This window comes from Hippocampus guttulatus, chromosome 14 (genome assembly GCF_054856545.1).
Source record: "Hippocampus guttulatus isolate MCC_2025c chromosome 14, RoL_Hgut_1.0, whole genome shotgun sequence".
NCBI classification, from domain to species: domain Eukaryota; kingdom Metazoa; phylum Chordata; class Actinopteri; order Syngnathiformes; family Syngnathidae; genus Hippocampus; species Hippocampus guttulatus.
Window position 1 is genome coordinate 4,081,082 of NC_141274.1, and position 21,720 is coordinate 4,102,801.

A 21,720-nucleotide genomic window follows, 5' to 3' on the forward strand; every position below is an offset into this window, starting at 1 on the left:
TATCATGGGTTTATACAGTATGTTTATATACTGCCAGACCTTTGCATGAGGGAAAGGATGATGTTCATGTTCATGTCAACTTTATTGTCAAATGTGCTACATGTGCAACATACAGCACAGATTACATTTCTTTCCCCAGGAGAGAGAGGAGCCGCTGCGGGTGCCCAATGTCAATGATACAAATTTGAGCCCTTTCTAGAATGTAGGCAGAACAGTAAAACAGTTAAGAGCTGCTGTTGGCCACAGCTCATGACCAGATGCTCACATGCTCTTAAAGGCATGTGCATGTACATCTTATAAATTGACCTATACTTTAGCTTTTGTCTTAATGGGTTAAATACATGTGGTCAGGGTAAAACATAAAACGCACATCTTTTTTTTTCTCTCCAGATTTTTCTTTTTGACTTTTTTTTTTTGCACTCACAAACTTTGTAAGTAGAGCTTGATTGCCAAGATTTGTCCCTGTCCCTTGTTTGTTTCTTTGCATAGATCAGCGTTTCTCAAGCTTTACTGAGCCAAAGCACATACTGTATTAGAAAAATCTCACCACACACCACCAAACAGAAACGGAGGAGAAACTGCAGTGATACAGGCCAGAATCTCATATAAGGTAGGACAAAAGAAAAGTTGCATCTCACGTCTGGGTTAACTAACTGGGTTAACTAAATATGAGAGCAGAGGATTAAGTCTTAAAATAAGATTGTAACATTTCTGCAGAGGGAGTCATTTATTTATTTTTTATTAATTTACATGTCTTATTGTGGTCATTTGACATGACCTTTCTGTGTAACAGTATGTCTCCTCCTCCTCCAGATTGACCGTATGGCGAAGGGTCATGGTGCTCACACGCAGCTCCGGGAAAAGGCGAGGCAGAGGTGACCTGATGTATTCAGGCTTGGGCTTTTCAAAAACATTACAACACAGCTGTCATCCTTCATCAGCTAACACATAATCATGTTTATGGTGAGTAAGGTTAGGTTTGGTGAAATTGTTTGTTGAGTATGACTCACAAGATTTTCATTACTGGCTAATCTGTGATGATAAATCAAAGTTACTGATGAGACATTTCCTAGTAGGGCTGAATCCATTATCTTCCATCAATTTGTAAGATGTGTGTTCATGGTGGCACACTGAAAATACAGTACCGCATGTCTGTATCATTAACCTCACATCATGAACATTAGTGAGTGTATCATGCCAGTCTACAGGTGGAAAACGTACGCAGGCAAGCACGCACATACACACACCCAGGTACAGTCACTTACACAACTCCGAAGTCGCATTTCTAATTTTTTTTCTGATTTTTGTCCCAAAACCAGTTATCATCCAATCAGTACTTTGTAGTTGGTGGAGTGTAGTTTGCACAAAAAAATGCTGATGAAAATTATGAACAATACAATTTAATGCAAAGTGAGTTATTGTTTCAGCATTTGTGTGTTTGCTATTTTGACCTCAGGAAATATCTGACCATTTCATGCATTTAAATGAATAAACAAACAAAAAAATGCCATTCAGTACAATGTGCTGACACAGCAACAAAGTACAGCAATAATAAATACTATTCTTGCATTAATACGTCTCTAACGGTGAATCAGTCAACATTTAGCATAATTAACTTATCTTTCTATCATTATTTACCTTTTCCTTTTTTCCCCCAACTTGTTTACTGATTCACCACTTCTATCTGCTGGCTGGACATAAAACACAAGTATTATAGCACACTATTTCATTTATTTTCACAAAAGCGAGTCCGATTTACACACAGTGTGTTTAAGATTCAAAATGCTGAATAATCTTTTGCTTGGTCAAGTTGTCATCTCTCTCATCTCTCAGCATCAGTTCTCATGACACCAGAGAATTGTGAGCCTTTAAGCCACATACACTAAAAATAAGACATTAGTGTTTGCACTAGGCCGCACCTGTCAAGCCGACTTCCAAAGACTGGTGGAGCCGGCATTTGCTGTGTCTGATCTGCTGGCTTGTGCAGTTTGAAAGTGCAGAGAGGCCTTGCTCTGTATAAGTCATCAACTGAACCGCACCAAACCTGCCGTAGCCAAATTCTTTCTACGAGGTCACGAGTGGCCTGAAAGTACACATGATGATATATTCAGGGTTATTTTACATTTTCATTACTGCTTTGGAGACAGTTGCAAAAAAAGGCCAACGTGGAAAAGTTTGTTGAGCCTGATCACAGCCATCAGCCATAAAGTGAAACACTGACATAATCATTTTTTCCTTAGTGATTATCTTAATTGTTTATGAAGTGTTAGTATGGTAAATCATAAAGTCGACCTTCTCAATAGGTATGCATTAAAATAAAAAAATCCAACCTCTGTAGCAGTTTTTTTTTACCAAAGACAGTACAAAGTGTTCCGGTGCTTTATTGACCACCACTGGGATTACCAGGCCCTCAAGAACACTTTGGGGACAGTGTCGCTCACCACCACACTAATCCTAATTTGGGACCTTGAAAAAAAAGGTTTGCCCTTGCTGTGGGGAAAAATAGAAACGTCAGGGTCCTGTGGCTTGTTTTTTAAGGCATCTTTTGTATTCAAGGTGATTAGATTGTGCAAGCGTAGCTAATGGGTGTACACTTAACATCAATTTGGGTGGCTATTGCTATTATCCTATCATAAAGAAACGTGGCGATTCCAACCTTCAAGCGTTGGTGGTATAGTGGTGAGCATAGCTGCCTTCCAAGCAGTTGACCCGGGTTCGATTCCCGGCCAACGCATTTAGTTTTGTAGCTGCACTTTTACCTCGCTTCTTGCACAAAACTGAAACGACAACTACGTGTTTCAAGTGAGGCAAAATTATAAATTAATATTTCGGTGCGCGAGTCCAGGAAGCTCAACTGACTTCTAATTGTGGCGAGCAGTGTTACTTCAATAAAAAAAAAACAACAATTCAAATTCCGTCGCTCTGGTATGAAATCTGTGTTCATAAAATGAACAATGTTGTTTTCCTCTAATGTAACATACCAATTATAATTCTCCCAACTCCTTTGTGCCTGTCTGCTATGTGCGAACGCAGTGTTTACAGAGCTGGTGACTTCTTTCGCAATTCTCTTCAAATCAACGCCGATCACTGTCATATAGTATATAGAAATTGCAACTACATCAGCAAGAACAGTATTAAAGCAATGGTTTCAAGTGTATTGGACGCAGTGAATAACAAATGCGAAACGTAACCAAAAATACATTATGATAAATAGTACGGCATACTTCCCCCGGACTCCTGTTTAAATGCGTTTAATAAAGACCCTTACTTCAGTCAGACCTCGTGGCGCAACGGTAGCGCGTCTGACTCCAGATCAGAAGGTTGCGTGTTCAAATCACGTCGGGGTCAATTTTTTTTAAGGAAAGTATTTCATTTTAATTTTAAAAGTTGGGCGGTTTAGACATTTCGAACAGCGGACTCGGTTGCCCAGCGTCGAAGGAAACATCGACATACGCATGACACACCCATTACCACCCTCCGTATGATTTTTGAATTATTATTCTTATTTTATTCCCGTCCGAAAAGTTTTTTTTAAACAACCATTCACTGCAGTTATGACTTGACTATTATATTTGTGTAGAGTGTTAACAACAGACTTCAACAGCACGTAACAATTACGGATTAAATGATATATCGCCACTGAGTGGAAGTCAGGGGTAGTAATTGCCATTCCTGTACCTTTAATTGGCCTGGAATTGACTCCTTGTGAAGCACAACATTTAAGACAGTGCCGAGTTTCGTCGGAATCGATTATCATTCGTTGAAAAAAAATTGGGCTCGTCCGGGATTTGAACCCGGGACCTCTCGCACCCTAAGCGAGAATCATACCCCTAGACCAACGAGCCACCCAAGAACGGTACTCTACTTTTACAAACAAAACTAAAGCATACAGGAACTGCGATACCAAGAATAATCGACGTCTGTTCATCCTACATCGGCGTCTGTTCAGTCGACTAAACAACTAGTCCCTTTCCGCCAGTAACATCAGCTTTATTTTCAATTTCATCCCACGCGATAATAGTTACTATGTTGTGATAAATGACCTTCATGTTCACACGCGGATGGTAGTACTATATTCAGCACATTTTCTTTTCACGCCATGTACGGGTTTTATCTGTTTGTCATGTGACTCCCCCGAAGCAGCCATCTTGTGGTTAGAGAGGGAGGGGGTGAGTTTTATGGATCCCACTAGCGTTCTTGACAGGGCACGAGCTGCTGCAGTATGATTGGCTGCTATTTCCCAGTAGAATACGCCCTACATATTTGCACGGGTCATATTTCGTCTGTGCAGCGAATAAGGCGTGTCCTGCATTGATGCAGCACCCAATCATATAACAGCAAGGCGTGTTGTGCCTAGAACTCCAGTGGGATTCAGAATAACGCAGAGGGGAGGGGGTGAGGAGAGAGAGAGAGAGAGAGAGAGAGAGAGAGAGAGAGAGAGAGAGAGCTAGAGAGAGAGGGAGAGAGAGCTTACACACTCTACTCGAATTCAAAACCTTGCGCTGTCACATCAAGCAGAGGTAAGACAGCCAAAATAGACGCCCTACCAGCACGAGACTGCTGGAAGTAAAGTCCCACGTCGTAAAGCCAACATCAAGCCGAGCCGGGCTGCTTTTTGGGGGGGACTGTTAACGAAGCCTCCTCCGTGTTTACTCCGGGAGGCCTCTGTCCAAAAAAGCTCGTGAGCTAACCTGTTAGCATGCTAGCCACAAGTGCCTGGGTTTTTCGAGGATTAATTTGTGCTACGGTGGCAATATCGCGATTGTTATTGTTGATATCATCGGTATATGACAACATGTCGAGGTGGATGAGCTTGTGGTTACGTGTGTGTTTATCACCGCGGTTGCTCGAATCTCCTCAGCTGTGATTTAACGCTGTGTGCACTTGGTCAACTGCAGTTAGCGTTTTCTTAGCATGGCGGCTAACGCAAGAGTTAGCTGTGGTGTGGCATCAAAGTGTCTGCCAAAAACATACAGCTTCTCGCACCGTAATCAAAATACCGCAAGACACAACAGGGCTACTTTTGTAAGGCCTTCTTAAGCATTCTTGCTCACGGGAACTAACTATATTGACAGACTGTCGCGTGTAAATGTTGCTAACGTGACGATTTTAAATGAGCCATCCGTGAAGTAATGTCAGCGTCACCATCCGAACCATAACCCCTGCACCGAGTGGCTTTTATTTATGACTTGGTGGGACAAAGTTATCAGTGTAGAGCCTGGTAGTTTCACAAACGTGTCACTGGGAAGATTTTATGTTCAGAGCAGCTTTGCTGTTATTGGGCGGCCGGCCATTCATGGTGTAGCGTAGCGTTTCCTTAAATGTATTCGACCATGACTGGACAGCGGGCGTGTCCACATAAATCCCCCCAAACTGTCGTCGCCTTGCCCACTCGTGTTATCTACAACGCATGTCACCTTTCTATCGGACTTACTGCGTTAAGTTGCAACTTACACGTGGCTTATCCCGGCTTCCCATATGGTGAGTGGGATTGGGAGTCGACTGTTGCCCCCCTTTACCATTTGTGGCCCAATTAGCATACCTTCAGTGTGGCAACTTGAGTGGACGTAAAAAAAATTACTTGATGACTTGTCTTGCATCCCGTTTTCACATTCCGCCTTGTACTCGAAGTGAAGACTATTTCCCTTGTCAATTTCAGGTGTCTGATATAGTCACCCACAAGCCCAAGAGCTAAAATAGCTTTAGCGCATTTAAATCATAAACTTGTTGTGTGTGTCAGTGGGTGGGCTCTGTCATAGGGGGAGCTGGGACATGTTAACACTCATCAGCTGACAAAATCTCTTTCAAAATGAAACAAAGTTTTGTTGAGTGGAACACAACAGCCTGTTCTTGACAACAAAGCGTGAAAATTTAATAAACAGTGACGTAGTATGCACTTGATTAATTGAATTAATTCTCTTTTTACATTTTAGACCTTCACGAAGAAATGGCGGAGACCCAGACACTTAATTTTGGACCAGAATGGTAAAGTAGTACATTTAGGATCATAATGGGGGATTCGTTTGTTGTGAAAATAGTTTTCAGTGGTGAGCCACCCCCCACTACTGCATCCTCTCCCGACATGTTAAGACGTGCCACCTCCATCTTTTCATTCAGTCATTTACTAACCTTCTGGCTCTGTGCAGGCTCCGTGCCCTGTCTGGAGGTGGAAGTGGCGCAGGCGGAGGAAGCAACAACAATGCTGTTGCCTCGCCACCTCTCTCGCCTGCATTGCCAAAGTACAAGCTTGCAGACTACCGTTACGGAAGAGAAGAAATGTTAGCACTTTATGTAAAAGACAACAAGGTAAACATGACATTCTTCAGCTGATAGCACGTTTTAAATACAGTGAGCCCCCATATATCAGATGAAATCCAGGCCCACCCAAAATAAGTGAAAATGTGTAATATTGAGAGACCGTGATTTTTGTTTCCCAATAGTTTTACCTCTCCCACGGGGTTTCGACACATTTAAATGTTTTAAAACACACTCAAATTTGTTTAAAAAAACAATCCAACTTTATTTAAAGTGCGCTTAACGCATAACTATTAGGAGGGGATAAACAGCAAGGAACAAGAATGGACAAAGGGTACTTGGGGATATAAGACCGATTAAAAAAAAAAATGGTTTAAACACCAACTTCAACCATAGCAGAACACATTATATAATAAAACATACAATACAATAACACATCTTTATTTATATATTGCTTTCACACAGCTGCAGCTGTAACAAAGCGACTCACTGAACATTTAACATAAAATAACATCCGAACTCATCTGGAATAGTTGTTGAGATTGTATTATTGTTGATGTTTTATACTATGTGATCTGCTGGCAATAAAATTCATTAAAATTAACATTTTTGAAAAATATATTAAATTTAAAACATAAAAAAAAGAGAGATTTTAAAAACAGGAAGTGGGTTGGCCTGTCAAAGGAGCTTGGGCAGCTCATTCCACAATTTTGGGGCAGCAACTGAAAAAGCGCGGCCCTCACTCCAAGGAATTCGCTTGCTTCCACTTCTCCAATTAAGATCAAAGCATGCTTGCTTCAAGCTGTTGGTCACTCCATTTCAAGTTTGCTTTCAAACCGACATAAAAAGTGCGACAAGCCTATCATATGTTGTATATTGAACACCAAAATGTTCAAACAGTAAAAGCTCTTAAAAAATAAATGTAATGTTAACGTGTAATGCCAAATGGAAGTCAGCATAGATGTTGACAGTAAAGTTGTACTTGACTTGATGGTACGCTAATTATTAAGCTTGAAAGAACTGCTCCTTGAACACACACCCGAGCAGCAATGCATACAAACAGGCCATACAACAGTAGATGCAGGCATCAACTCTCTGATGTGAACAATGAACCGAGATATTGTGGCGGTTACAGTTAGTAACACAAGTGTTTTATGTTGACCTGTGTGTTATCTTCTGCTAGATCCCTATAGATTTGCATGATAAGGAGTTCCTGCCCATATTGCAAGAGGAGCCTTTGCTGCCTCTGGCACTAGTTTCTTTTACGGAGGAAGAACAGGTAGAACTGCCTATCCTTTAATATGTCTGTCCGTTCTCCAAAAAAAAAAAGCTGAATTCACTCAATCTCATCCTGATGCTTAAAATTCATTCGGTGGTGATGTGCCATTTTGCATCTCAAACCATTTCCATTTTTTCTGTAACATGCTACATAAGCAAATACTGTTGCTGTTAAAACTGTGTTGCTGACCCAACTATTCAAAGAATCTTCGTTTCGTTACAAGCTGAGAGGTTTTTCTTCTAATACATGGCTGTCAAAGATAGCCACTATTTCATTTGTTCGGGCATTGACTTATAAGTCAATTACAAACGTTAAAACATGAAACCAACAGTGAATATGTCGTCATGGCCATTTGTATCTGTGCGTGTATTTAGGAACTGCATTACTGTAAAACCATTTCTTTTTTTAATTCTTCCTGAATAAAAAAAAAAGAGTTCAGGACAGCAATGCTATACAAGTTGCATGAAAAATATCTTTGACAATTGTTTTGACCTCTTTTGTTGGTGTTTGCAGAGAAATTTCTCCATGTCTGTAAACAGTGCAGCTGTACTGCGGCTGACAGGGCGAGGAGGCGGTCCGGTAGTGGGGGCGCCTCGAGGCCGAAGTACCTCAAGGGGTAGAGGTAAGCACTTCTTAATTTCCTTTCTAATTTTATGGCTGCGGTGGAGTTGATTTATACAGGACTTTAAAAGTTGCGTCTGCGTCTTTTAAGAAAAGCAATAACAACTGCGAATTGTTGAGATGCTGTTGAATTCAGGCCCGTCTCAAGACAAGTGGTGTTCTATTCGTGCTCTGTTGTTTTCGCTCATCTTGCATTGATGTGCCTCCATCATAGAAATATTGATTTCATTTGCAGAGTAATGTGGTGACTTTTGAATTAATCTTGAGTTTATTGTTGTTTTCAGGCCGTGGAAGGGGAGACGGAGGGTTTTACCAAAGAAGTTTTGATGATGTGGAAGGTTTTGGCCGTGGGGGCAGGGAGATGCATCGCTCCCAGAGCTGGGAGGAAAGGTACTGCTACATTGATTTGTGCTTTCAAGTCTGGACACAGCCTAAAGACAGTCATGCAAAATTAGGAAAGTTGAATGCACTGTTTAATAATGTATCATCTTGGTGAGATATCAAGCACATTCTGATTAACTGTCGTTGTTTTTCCAACAGGGGTGATAGAAGGTTTGAAAAACCAGGTCGGAAAGACCCAGGTGAATGGAGAAATAAGTCATTTATTCATCGATGTTGGCAAACACTCGGTTATTTTGCTTTTCTTTATTCCCATGTAGATGCTGCCCCAGGACATTTCCAGATGAATCATGGTAAGTTTGTTCAGTCACACCATGTCAAATGAAAACCAACTTACCTCACCTCTAACGATCTTGACTCATTCGTTTCCAGTTCGAAACAACTACGATGATGCTGGCCTGTCGAGGAAACACGATTTCACGCGCTCGGAGAGTGAGAATTGGCGTACCTCTCGTGACGATCAGAATGGTGAGGATAACGACTGGGGGTGGGGGATGCTTGCAAGGTTCCCGTTGGGACAGTGACTGGGACCGCACTGACACACAGCAGTACTTTTTGACCCCTTTATCAACTTTTGCAGGGTGTTAACCTTCAATTTTGTGGCCTCAACTTCGAATCTCACAGTAGCTTTGAAATTTGGTTTAGTTCTTTTAAAGAACGTGAGTGCTTTCGTTCACGTCAACAAATAGTCAGCGCAAATGTGACGTATCGGTAGAGACACCCTGGAAATGCATCTTTGCTAAGACTGACATAAGACTAAGGAGAAAGGATGATTATTATTATTTTTAATCGGGCTAGACAGCCAGCATGTGGACTTGGTCTATGGACATTATTTCTTTTTATTTAACGGACCCCTCAGGCAAGGAGTGTCAAACTCATTTTTGTCGCGGTTATGACTGTGAATTTTTTAAAACCATATAAATGTTTAACCACCTCCTCATATGACATACACAACGAACAACAAATTGATGGATGATTTGTTTTGAAATCAGAAGTTAAGAATAATGGCTTGTTCAAACATGTTGTTATGGATTGGATATGACAATTTGAAATGTTGGTTCAGACTTCAGCAAGCATCATGGAAGTTGACATGCTTGATTTGCTTTGGCGGGCCACATAAAATGATGTGGCGGGCCAGATCTTGTCCCCGGGCCTTGACTTTGACACTTGTGTCGTAGGCTATGGCTTGAGGCCCCCTGTGTGTCCAGACTAGTTGGAAAACTGTCTCAGTCAAAGCTGTCACAATCCACCACAATGACCCCATGTTGATCCTTTGCTTTTTTTGAAGCTATTGAGTGTGTTTGTTTTAATTTTCCTTCCCAACTAGATGGGCCTCGGAGTGCAGTGTGGCATCCAGAGCAGCGGCGCCGCATCCCGTTTGACTCGCGAGAAGACGAGCGCGGCTACAGGACGACGCGTTCAGGCAGTGGCAGCCTGGACGACGACAGGGACGCTCTGCCGGAGTGGTGTCTGGAGGACGCAGAGGAGGAGGCGGGCACCTTTGACTCGTCGGGGGCCTTTCTCTCACTCAAGGCAAGCAAAGATCTGTCAAGATCAGCAGATATCTCTAAATGTAATATCTTTGCATAAGTTTACCACGGAGACTTCTGCTGCCTTCGCAGAAAGCCTCCAAAGAGCCCATCCTGGAGGAGGCAGAGTTGGATTTTAAACCTTTGGAAGAGTGTGAGGAATCCCTAGAGGAGGAAGACAGCCAACCCAAGGAGACCAAAGAAACAGAAACGGAGGCTAAGCAAGATTCTGACCGGAAAGGTTGGACCCTTTCAAATTCAAGCAGTGTCATTGTCACTCGAAATGGAATCCTCATGCAGGATCTCCAGCTGAATTATTCTAAGCAGCAGCTAACCGACATTTTTACTGGTAACTGCTTCCAAGAACTTGAGTTAAATGGGCATAGGCAAATGGAAAGTGAAAACTTTTGAGTGAAACTCACAGACAAAAAGCTAATGGCCCACTTAATCAACCAAGCAAGAGAAAGAGCTACTTAGAAGCCCATTACTGGGCCCAGCGCACCATGAGAGAGACCGTCTTTTTGTTTGTGATCAATTGCAACACTATGGACCACAACAAGAAAAAGTGCTGTTACACTCCTCTTTACGCAATGCCCCCCCCCCCCCCCCCGCTCTTCTGTTTTAGTATTCACAGGAGTGAGCAGAGTGTCGGAGGAGGCGCCATCTGTCCCCTCACCCGCCGTTCCGCCAATCCCAGAGGACCAGGCGACTCCCAAGTCTGTGTCGCCAAGCCATCCCAACAGAACGGAGGAATCTGAAAGGCCAGCTGAAAGACAACCTCCCCTGGAGCGACTGCCAGAGCCCTGCCAAGTTCCCCTGCACGTCCCATTGTCAAACAGCATGTCAATACCCATGACCCATATTTCCACCACCCTCCCAGGTGACCTTTCTTCTTCGGATGGACTGTAAAGAATTATTGAAAAGAGAATACTGAGAGTACCCCATGGTATTTGTCTATTCCTCACAGAAGTTCGCACACAGTCATCCACCATGCAGAAGCCCATGGAGGTTCTTGTGGCCATGAACAACCATCTTCCTTTTTCATCAAGTGTGTTAGCACCAATATCGAGGCCCACCCCCATGTCACATGACACAGATGAAGATGAGGGGTTGAAGCACTTTGAGCAGGTAACTTGCGCTGGAGGTCCTTGGTTTTAGACAGAGTTCTGTCCCTATGGCTGCGATGTACCGTATTTTCACGACTATAGGGCGCACTTAAAAGTCTTAAATGATCTCCAAATTGGACAGGGCGCCCTAATAATGTGGCGCACCAAATCTATTCGCAGAGTTCCAAAATCTGTGAATGTTCCTGTGTGACTTCGATGAGCGCTCCGCTCGACTAACTGATGTCATGCAGATATGCTGTTTATGTAGAGCAAAGACAGACTTAACTGGGGACGGCATGAGGACATTAAAGGGGAATGGCGGGCGTGAAAGAGGATGCTATCGGCCACGCCCACTGGTAGGTGGATATAATGCCTGTACATGCATTGGGAAAAACAACGTCGGACCCCGGAATATGGAACCTATGAAGAGACACCAACAAAGCACAGTTCAAACCTCAAGCGATCAGTTATGCGGAAGAAAACGGCAATCGAGCAGCCGCAAGAGAATTGAAGATAAAAGAATCCTTGGTTCGCAAGTGGAGGAAGCAGCAGAGCAAGCTTCGCCAAGTCAAGAAAACGACGCTGAGGGCAAAAATGCTTGCAGAAGAAATGAAAATCAAACATTTTCAAGGTCTGTCTTGGCGCTTTGGCTTTATGAAACAGTGCCAACTTTCCATACGGACAAGGACTAGCGTGGCGCAACAACTTTGGCAGACTACAAGGACAAGCTGGCCACCTTCCGCTCCTACTGCTGTAAAAAGATTGCCGACAACACATCCAGCGATACGCACAATGGGGCACGAGAAGACAGCTTTTACTTTTTTGTTTGGTTGCCATAGCAATGGACAGAAACTGCCACTTATCATGATTTTTAAGAGAAAAAGACTGTGCCAAAAGAAAAGTTTCCAGCTGGAGTGTTGGTTAAGGCAAATCAAAAAGACTGGATTGATGAGAGAATGACTGACTGAGGGTTATGTGAAGAGCGGATGTTTTTTCCCACGCCTTACCATCCCTGCTGATTTGTGACCATCCTTGCCCATCTCACAGCCGCTGTGAAAAAAGCAGCAAATGATCTCGGAGCTTGCCATAATTTCAGCAGGCTTGACGAAGGAACTCCGACCGCTGGACGCGGGTGTAAACAAAGTGTTTCACTGAAGATGCGAGCGGCGTGGGAGCAATGGATGACAGATGGCGAACGCAGCTATGCAAAGACTGGAAGGGAGCGCCGAGCGAGTAACGCCACAATTTGTAAATGGATTGTGGATGCTTGGAGTAACGTTTATGCGTGCAAGTTAGTTCGAGCTTTTGAAAAAGCCAGCATCATTTCTGAGGAGCCGCACAGCAACAAGACCTACTCTCACAACTAACTAAAGGAAACCTGGCGTGTTCGTTGGAGAACTCGCCCATCTATTCATTTCAGATACAGATGATGAGGACTTTGTTGGATTTGTGGATGAGGATTGATGCAAAAATAATGTGAGTACATCGTTAAATACTTGAAGTACCACCAAACTCAGTTTTGCTCCCGTGCCTTTTAAAAACATACGCTAGCATGGATCCATGCTACGTTTCTATTTATTTATTTTTAAGTTGGCATACATTTTACCATGCGCCATATGGTCGTGAAAATATGATAACCTGAATTGGTACGTAATAAGCTGCAAAGCCCTGTGGTGGTCTGTTACTAGAATAATGCAGTAGTAAATAATTATTTATGTGAAAAACACTTCTACTGCCAAACCTCTATCACAATCAGAAGACAAACAGTAAGTACAAGAGTAACTGAGCATTCCCTCCTGCACCATTCATAATCTCAACATGTTCTGACTGTTAAACCAAGGACCCACTATATTTGTAACGTAGTAAGTTCCCAGATATTCACTTTGCACAAATTCAACTATTTTTGGTGAATGACCAGAAATCGGAAAAAAATGTTTTTCACTGATTCAATTCCTCTTCCGTTGCAAATGAGTGAGGACATCACACGCAAGAAGTCTATTTTAGTTCTCAACTTATCCAACATGGCGCTGCCATACCATATAACCATAACGCTCTATCGTTTGTATCTTTAGTTTTATTTGTGTGCAATTGGGTTCGCTGTGTTGCTCTAATAATGCAGATGGTCAAGTAACATTCACTTTTCTAGAACATCCTTGTCCAAAAAGATGCTTCACTGCAAAGATATTGACATACTCTAAATTGTACCACTCCTTTGGCTTTCTTCACCCATCTGTCTCCAGGAGGCAGAGAAGATGGTGGCTTACCTCCAAGATGGTGTGGTGGATGATGACAGACTAGCAGCGAAAACCTCTGAAAAGCCCAAACCTGCAGGTCTGCCACTCACCCACAAGGCTGCACTCAAGTGGTTTTACAAAGACCCTCAAGGGGAGATACAGGGTAAGACGGATGCAGGAAGTCACAAGAACAATGTTCGGGAATCTCAGTGAGGCCACTTTGAACATTATCTTTCATTTTTGTCTCCAGGACCATTCAGCAACCAGGAGATGGCGGAATGGTTCCAGGCAGGTTACTTCACCATGTCTCTCCTGGTTAAAAGAGGCTGCGATGACATCTTTCAGGCTTTGGGGGAGATGATGAAGATTTGGGGGAGAGTCCCGTTCACGCCGGGCCCAGCGCCTCCACCTCTACAGGTCCGTGGTCACATATGGGCGCTGTTTTAAACAGTGCACTGCAGGATGATTTTAAAACCTGAATTACTGAACAATGACATGGGCTAACCAAACAATATGAACTCATTCACTCCCAAAGACGTTTTTAAACGTCTTTTCAGACTTGGTCTAGAATTGGCTGGTACTGAATGAGAATAGGCATCGTGCTGAAAAACAAAACATTTAGCCAAACAATACCAACAATATATTCAGACTGATGTCGATCGTCTTAACAGATTTCACAAATTTCACAATGGTTCATGTGTGCGCCGCATCTGTGGCATGACGCGCATTTTGGTTTTTCCCATCCTCTTTGATTTTTGGGGGACTTTGTCCAAATCTGCTTTCTAGTTGGTAGATTTTTATTGAATTTCCAAAAAAATACACATTGCAATGGTAGTTTCGAGCACATAATGCACAAAAGGTCTTTTCATTGCTCATGAATGTTATTCTTCACCCTGGTGGAGCAAAAGTAAAGCAAACCTAAATTTAATCGTAAACGTGGGTACTTTACAGGTCTTTTTGAGTGCAAATTGGTTTTTGTGACTGCGAAATGAGGTCAAGTTATTTCCACTCTTTTCTTCGGGATTTTGCTTTTTTCATCCTTTAGAAGAAAGCACTGTATTGTATTTCTCATACGCAAACATTAATTGCAAAACTTTAGGTACACATCTAGATCTCCTTTTCACCTATCTTGCTTGATTGTTAACAACCATGTGTATCTGTCCTATGATACTGATGCAGGGCGACACCGATCAAGAAAGGTTGAAGAGACAGCAGGAGCTCACTGCGCTCAACCTTTACCAGTTACAGCAACTTCAATATCAGTACCTCTTAAGGTAAGGTCCATTTGTAAGTAAATGCAGTACCGATTGTTTGGCTAGTCGACTACCATATTCAATGGCGCACTGTAATAAAAGGTGTAATCTCAGTTACTATTTCTGTATTTAACACATACACAAGACACACTGTGTTATTGGACGCAGGCATGGTAAAACATACACTAGTTTAAAAAATACGGTAGCATGTATGTACACTAGCACCCAATGCACACTTTTAAAAGGCAGTGGGAGCCAAACTTGAGTTACCGCCATCTCGTCCATGTTGGTGATGTGGTTGGGCTGGATGTGTTTGTCGGTGATCTTTTTGTAGCATTTCAAAATGCAAAGTAGGCTTGTCCTTCATCACTTGACATAGCCCAAGCGAATATGTAGGAATGTGGGGATTGGTTGAGAGAACAGTCGATACTGGAAGTCAAGTGAGGCCGGAAGAGTGGCAGATGTGGATAGATGGTGCCGTTTCATAAAAAGTACCATGGATTCATTCCCATGGTCCTCTGCGTAACTGGTAACTTGCCGTTTAAACTGTGGTTCGTAAGTATGTCTCCTCGCAAGTCCGTTTTCGGGACATTGTTTTGCACAATGTACGTAATGTATCCTATATACGCTTACTAGGGGTGTGCCTTTAGTGTCCTCTGTCACCCCCACCGTTCCCACTTGCTGTTCGCATGCTGTCCTCAGTTAGGTTTGCCTCTCCTCTATAGCGTGTTGGCACAACATCAGTCAGTCAAGCGGACCCCTCATCGAAGTCATACAACAGTGTTCACAAATTTTGGAAACTCGCTGCATACACACAGCGACCTGGGTTTTTGGGCCCCCTGTCCATTTTGGAGAAATGTAAGACTTAAGTACGCCTTTTGGTCGTGAATGTACGGTAATCACCAATAGTAATTACAATTACTCTATAAGTCAGATCATGTAAAGCACATCGCACGAGCAAGCAGCTGCTCCAATATAACCATTTACGTTTATCAATGACGACGGCATTTAAATTGGAGGTGATAGTTTATCTGCGTTGATTCTCCAGATTTGCTTTTCAATTTTTGCTTTTTTTGGTGAAGCGCAAAATGCTAATTTAATGTGAAACTGCTATTTTTGAGCCAATTAAATCCAAATGGAGACATTTAGTATGTGCCTCTCAGCTCAACCTCTACAGGAGTAGGGAGTGAACAGAACTAGGTACCACACCGGCACTACCATTAAACACCCCCCGACCCCTAGTCCTTTGTATTAAAGGGTAAAATGTCTTTGTTGTTGCCTTTTAGGCAGCAGTATGCTCAGGCCCTGGCTCAGCAGAAGGCTGCAGTGCTGAGCTCAGCGCCTCTTCAACAGCAGCAGCAACACCAACAGCAGATCAACCTGCTTCAGCAGCAATACCAGGCTCTCAAGATAAGGTCCGAAACCACTTCAACATATTCACTCGCAGAACACTTATTTTAACCTTTCGTAACAATGTGTTCTGTCCACGTTTTGCAGAACATCTGAGAGCCTTCTACCTCCTGTGACACGTTCCCTATCTGTCCCGGACTCTGGTTCTGTATGGGAAATGCAGAAGCCGTCCTCTCAGGCTCCTTGCACACCAAACCACCCGCCAGCTACGTCAAGCCGTAAGTCAACTTCACTGAAGTGTAAAAAAAGAAATAAAAGAAATACTAGCGGCTGTCACACCTGATTGTTTTTTTGTTTTTTTTCTCAACAGCATGGGATGGCAGCAGTGTGTGGGACTTGCCCATAGAGTCCATGGCAAAGGCGCCAACCATTGAGCAGATGCAGCAGTTAGAAAAATCAAAGGCTGCAAAGGTAATTTGTATTTCCACTGAAGAAATTGAGACTACAGTAATCCACTACTGCGGGACAGAGGCCGAGCCTTACCACCAATTGTGAAAACAAAAACATGCATGTAATTGAAAATTTCCAAAGACAAACCCATCAGATTTACCATAAACGATGATCCCAAACTAGGTTTAATATCATTTTGAACTCATGTCCTTAAAATAAATAACTTACACATGATTTAATTTGAACAAAATGCATAATATATGAGGCTTATTTGTTCTCTCACCTTATCCTTCAGTTGGAACTGGACAGGCGTGAAGCTGAAATTAGAGTCAAAAGGGAAGAAGAAGAGAGGAAGCGTCTGGAGGAGGCGCTGCGGGCTCGTCAAGAGGAGGAGCGCAAGCGCCTCGAGGAGGAGGAGTTAGCGAGACAAAAACAGGTTGAGCGATTGAGCTTTTTTCTTTAATTTTTAAAAAAAAATCAAATTGCCTGCAAAACATTTGATCGGGGTGTTGATAAGAGTATCAACGGTGTCCACATCTGCAGGAGGAAGCTCTCAGACGGCAGCGAGAACAGGAGGAGGCACACCGGAGACAAAAGGAGGAGGAGGAGAGACTGGCACAAGAGGAAGCCCTGCGAAGGCTTGAGGAGAGGAGAAGAGAGGAAGAGGAGAGGAAGAAAAGGGAGGAGTTCCTTCGCAAACAGGTACAGCCAGCCACTCGCCTTGTCAAAGCTTTGGAATGCACATGTCCGACTCCTCAGAGTTTGCACAACATGCTGCTCCCTCACAAGGAGCAAAAAGACAAAATTCACAAGAGGCGACCCATCCAAGATTGGACCAATACACTTCCTGCTTCAATTCGAATTGGTATTTCAATAATCCCCATCAGCATTCTGTTACATGAGACCGAGGCGACGCTTCGCGATTGATCAACAGTATGTCTTGCTTGAGGTGGCAGTCCTTGAAAATGGTCGTGGTTCAAGCTGCTGTTTTACACTGTTCAGCTCTTTGTTAGAGTTCTGCAAAAAAAACAAAAGGAAATTAAAAATGACTGATAAAATTAAATTCACCTGCAAAGATGAGTGCATTTCAGGTTCATCCTCAAATTCAACACGAGAATATTTCACGAGACGTGTATGTTGCGCTTCAAATTGTTTCGCGTAAAATACGCTAGGGGTCACCATTTTTTTATTGCCCCCCTATTTTGTGTTGCCACCACATGCAATTTATTCGTATCAGCCATATTGCTCGGTGTGTAGCCTGGCTGGAAGCAGACCATTATTATTTACTTTTACCGAGCGGGCCTTTTCCCTCGCCTGACAAGTCTGACTCACACAGGAGGAGGAGCGCAGAAAACAAGAGGAGCTGGAAGCATTAAGGAGGCGCGAGGAGGAGAAGCGAGCAGAGGAGGAAGCTGCAGCGGCCGCTGTGGCGGCTGCCGAGGCGGCGGCAGCCGCAGCTGCTGCAGCTGCGGCCGCCCTAGCTCAGCAACAGCAAGAGGAGCAGAAGAGGAGGGAGCAGGAGGCGCAGAGACAGCAGGAGCTGCAGAGACAGAGGCAGCAGCAACAGGAGGCTCTGAGGAGACTGCAACAGCAGCAGCAGCTTGCACAAATGAAGGTGAAGTCGTTTTGCTGGACAGTAACCGCAAAGCTTTGTGGGTGCAGAATGCAAAGGAGTAAGACAACAAATACAGTGGGATGACAAAAGTTGGGCGGATCATTTTCAAGATGTTCCTTTATAAATCATTGGGTGTCCGGATCAGCAATTTCTGTTAACTCATTCAGTACCAGCCAATTCTAGACCAAGACTGAAAAGATGTTTAAAAACGTCTTTGGGAGTGGATGAGTTAATTATATCACATAGCAGACAAACGCAGTGATGTTTGTGTGGGGCATAAATGGAGCCAATCATACGGGACTGTTTATAATGTAAATGATCAGTGGGCCAGACTGAAGAACGGAGTGGGTCCTACTTTGCCCACCCCTGATTTATTTTCTTATAACCTTAAAAAATATTTGTCAAGTTCAACCAACAATCTTCCCTGTTTGTAGCTACCGCTGTCATCAAAGTGGGGTCATCAGTCTGCCAACACGAGCAACAAGAATCAAAACACCTTGTCATTAGCTGAGATCCAGAAACTGGAAGAGGAGCGGGAAAGACAGGCACTCGAAGAGGTAAAACCATCCTGATCACCAGAATGCCTATTATGTATTGTTTTACTTCAGATCATTTTTCACATGATTATTTTCCCCCACCTTCCACTTGCAGCAGCAACGTCAGCAGCAGGAGCTCCTGAAGCTTCAGCAGCACCAGGCGCTGCAGCAGGCGCAGCAGGCTCAGGCCAAGCTGTCGGGGTGGGGCCACGCCGCCAAACAGGCCCCTGTTACTAAGTCCCTGCTGGAGATTCAGAGGGAGGAAGCGCAGCAGATGAAACAGAGGAAGGAGCAGCCGCCGCAGCAGCAGCAGCAGCAGCAGCAACAACAGCAGCAGCAGCAACAGAACCACATCTTCAGCCAGCCGGCCCGACCGCACAACAGAACTGTATGTAACCCATATCATGCAAGAGCACCCCGCTTGTAAAACGAAAGAGTGAACGGCTGTTTGTTGAGGGTCTTAACCTACTTGGTGGAAGAGATTGAGATTTGAAGCAAGCAAATGAATGTGTCGTTCTCGTCAGACATCTCTGAGCAACTCCGTATGGGGATCCGTGAACATCACGCCCTGCTCAAATTGGGCGGCGGACTCGAGCGGGATCTGGGGGGACACGCACAACTCCAACATGGGCTTCTGGGACGAAGCCGTGAAGGAGGCCGTCCAGCAGCCTCCGCCCACCAGGAAAGGAAATGCGCAGAAAAACAAGGGCAATGCCAATCTCAGGTAAGAGCTGAAGCTGCCAAAACTCATATCAAATGTCTACACACCCTTTGTTTCCCCAAAGGCCAGGGTTTTTAGATGGGGGGGGGAAAATACACCCGCATAAATCACCTTTTAATTGTACGTAAATCTGAAGTTACTATTTTTTCTTAGAGTGGAAGTAAGTACAACTGAGGATGTGGCGGCGTTCAGAATTAACCAATTACATTCAAACTCGTGATAAATGCAAGTCAGCACGCGCCTGTTACCATTTTAAGCACCCTTGATTCACTCCAAATAAAATTTGGGCTGTTCTAGTAAGCTTTTTCTGGTTTGAGATCGGCCTGACACTTTAAGGCACTATGTTAACCGATACATCTGTTCGTAATTCCCTGCGCATTGTCAAAGGCTTAAGTTCTAGATGGAGAGAAACAACTGCTGCCACCATCATGCTTCACTGAAGTTTGGGTGGCCTTTCGGTGATGAGCAGTGTTATGTTAGCACCAAACATACCTTTTCGAACTATGGCCAAAAAGTTCAAAATTGGTCTCAGTTGACATGATTACATTTGCATACTTGGTCGGATGAAACCAAAGCTCATTTGTTTTTGACTTCGCCTCTCTAAAATATATTTTTCTCAAGTGAGTTGTCACATTAATAGCGGAATAACTTTTGAAATACTTTATCTTGATTTTTTAATTTTTTTTATTTTTGTGTGTGTCCAGTAATTCCTTGAGTGGGCGAGCAAACAAGAAGGCGGAGGAGGAAGAGAAGCTGCTCAAATTGTTTCAAGGGGTCAACAAGAGTCAGCTGGACAGTTTCATGCAGTGGTGTGAGCACACTCTGCACAGCCTCAACACCGCCAACAATCTGGATGGTAAATAGCTGCGCAAAAAATGGGTGGCGCGGAGACAGAACCGTCCATTTGAATTCATGTTTCCGCTCTCCTACACGCGCACTTTTGTCACAGTTCCTACGTTTGCATCGTTCCTGAAAGAAGTGGACTCGTCGTACGAAGTGCACGACTACGTCAGGGCCTACCTGGGGGACACTCCCGAGGCCAAAGACTTTGCCAAGCAGTTCCTGGAACGTCGTGCCAAACAGAACGCTAACCAGCAAAAAGCGTCGCCCCCGCAGAACCATCCGCAAGCCCTGAAACAGCAGCAGGTAGTAACCGCTCTCCCTGAAAAGGTTCAAAGCAATTTTATTAACCAAAATGGCATTTTAGTTTTTGTTATTATGTCAGTTTTAGTAGTCTATAATAATGCAGCCATACCAGATATGCGGCACTTAAAATGCACATAGAAATAAATCGACAGTTAACAAATCAGAACTGGGTGCTCAGACCTGCAGTCTCTAAATGTGTTGTAATATTCCTTCCCGTCAAGGATTCTGTATGGGGTGGGACGGGATCATCAACGCTCTACCAGGCCAACCACACAAGTGGTCAGCAGCAGCAGCAGCAGCGCTTTGAGACGGTCACCTCAGGGAAGAAGAAAAAGAAGCAAAAGATGGTCCGTGCGGATCCAAGCCTTCTAGGTGAGCGCCAATCATCTCATTGCAGCTCGTCACAGCCTGGGAACTGTCTGAACGCTCTTGTTTTACTTTTTATGCCTTTTAGGTTTTTCTGTTAACGCATCGTCCGAGAGACTGAATATGGGGGAGATTGAGACTGTGGAGGATTTTTAAGGGAACGCAGCCAGGCAAAACGGCCACGAAATGACTCGAACCCCTTCCCGCCCTCGACCGCAGCTGCCATACTTTTTCATCTTTTTTTCTTTTACGGCCTTCATTCATTGTCAGACCTTATCTGCCAATAGCAATCCAAAACATCCAAAATCTGACCAAGTGCCCTCTGAGGCTGTGTGTTATTTTTCCATCAAATGGGACTATGAAATACAATCAATGCTTTTTGCCACAGTCGGCAAAAGTGTTATTTTTCAATTTGGCTTTTGTTCAAGTTACAGAGTTTATATCCATTCTTCTATTTATTGAATTTGAACCCCCCCCCCCCTCCGACCCCCCAACAAATTCTGCCCATCTTCCCTTATCTTTGCCCCCTCTCCCGACCAATGGTTGTTGGTGGATTAAGACGGCAAAGTTGAGCCCAAGGATCGGTGCCTACTTTATGTCCTGTTTTAAGGACATGCTCCAAGTCCCAAGTAGTTATCTATTTCTTGTAAAATACTAGGCTGTTTAAAAAAAATAAATGAATTAATAAACTTTCAACTTGCACCTGTATTATAATTTATTGAAGATGATCTGCTCGAGTCGAACTTTTTAATATTGTGTTGTGAAATGTGATATGCTCTTAATGTCATTGTATGAACCTTTTTTTCTATTTTTGTTGTCTTTGGTATGAGTTGAAAAACTTTTTTTTCTTCAACTCTTTA

The 21,720-nt window shown here is 43.5% G+C and overlaps 1 protein-coding gene and 3 non-coding genes across 7 annotated transcripts; 3 read left to right on the forward strand and 1 right to left on the reverse strand.

Annotated features, from left to right (window-relative positions):
- The first annotated feature begins 398 nt into the window (after positions 1-398).
- Positions 399-21,562, forward strand: gigyf2 (GRB10 interacting GYF protein 2). Of its 4 annotated transcripts, XM_086128707.1 has the most exons (30): positions 399-610; positions 814-963; positions 5,934-5,985; positions 6,147-6,306; positions 7,439-7,534; positions 8,048-8,156; positions 8,440-8,545; positions 8,696-8,736; positions 8,815-8,847; positions 8,927-9,022; positions 9,882-10,087; positions 10,177-10,324; positions 10,709-10,963; positions 11,051-11,211; positions 13,430-13,586; positions 13,674-13,840; positions 14,603-14,697; positions 15,963-16,091; positions 16,174-16,304; positions 16,397-16,497; positions 16,772-16,912; positions 17,020-17,178; positions 17,813-18,091; positions 18,526-18,648; positions 18,743-19,015; positions 19,152-19,351; positions 20,053-20,204; positions 20,298-20,494; positions 20,716-20,866; positions 20,949-21,562. In XM_086128707.1, the coding sequence occupies exons 3-30, from the start codon at positions 5,948-5,950 to the stop codon at positions 21,014-21,016; spliced, it is 3,972 nt and encodes a 1,323-aa protein (XP_085984833.1). In that variant the 5' UTR covers positions 399-610; positions 814-963; positions 5,934-5,947; the 3' UTR covers positions 21,017-21,562. The 4 variants fall into 4 exon arrangements, with proteins under 4 accessions (XP_085984833.1, XP_085984832.1, XP_085984831.1 ...); XM_086128706.1 differs by lacking the exons at positions 399-610; positions 814-963 and adding an exon at positions 4,446-4,520; XM_086128705.1 differs by lacking the exons at positions 399-610; positions 814-963 and adding an exon at positions 4,545-5,481 and having other exon boundaries at positions 18,746-19,015.
- trnag-ucc (transfer RNA glycine (anticodon UCC)) lies at positions 2,663-2,734 on the forward strand. Its single transcript has one exon. It is a non-coding gene; the product is annotated as a tRNA-Gly (tRNA).
- Positions 3,277-3,348, forward strand: trnaw-cca (transfer RNA tryptophan (anticodon CCA)). Its single transcript has one exon. It is a non-coding gene; the product is annotated as a tRNA-Trp (tRNA).
- On the reverse strand, positions 3,774-3,845 carry trnap-agg (transfer RNA proline (anticodon AGG)). Its single transcript has one exon. It is a non-coding gene; the product is annotated as a tRNA-Pro (tRNA).
- Positions 21,563-21,720: the final 158 nt, after the last annotated feature.

What these genes read in the sequence shown, in the direction of transcription:
- gigyf2 (XM_086128704.1), top strand. Translation starts at nt 5,322, where the DNA reads ATGTATTCGACCATGACTGGACAGCGGGCGTGTCCACATAAATCCCCC. An exon ending in TCCCAGAGCTGGGAGGAAAG is followed by an intron (nt 8,546 to 8,695) that starts GTACTGCTACAT and finishes TTTTTCCAACAG; the next exon opens with GGGTGATAGAAGGTTTGAAA. An exon ending in ACATTTCCAGATGAATCATG is followed by an intron (nt 8,848 to 8,926) that starts GTAAGTTTGTTC and finishes ATTCGTTTCCAG; the next exon opens with TTCGAAACAACTACGATGAT.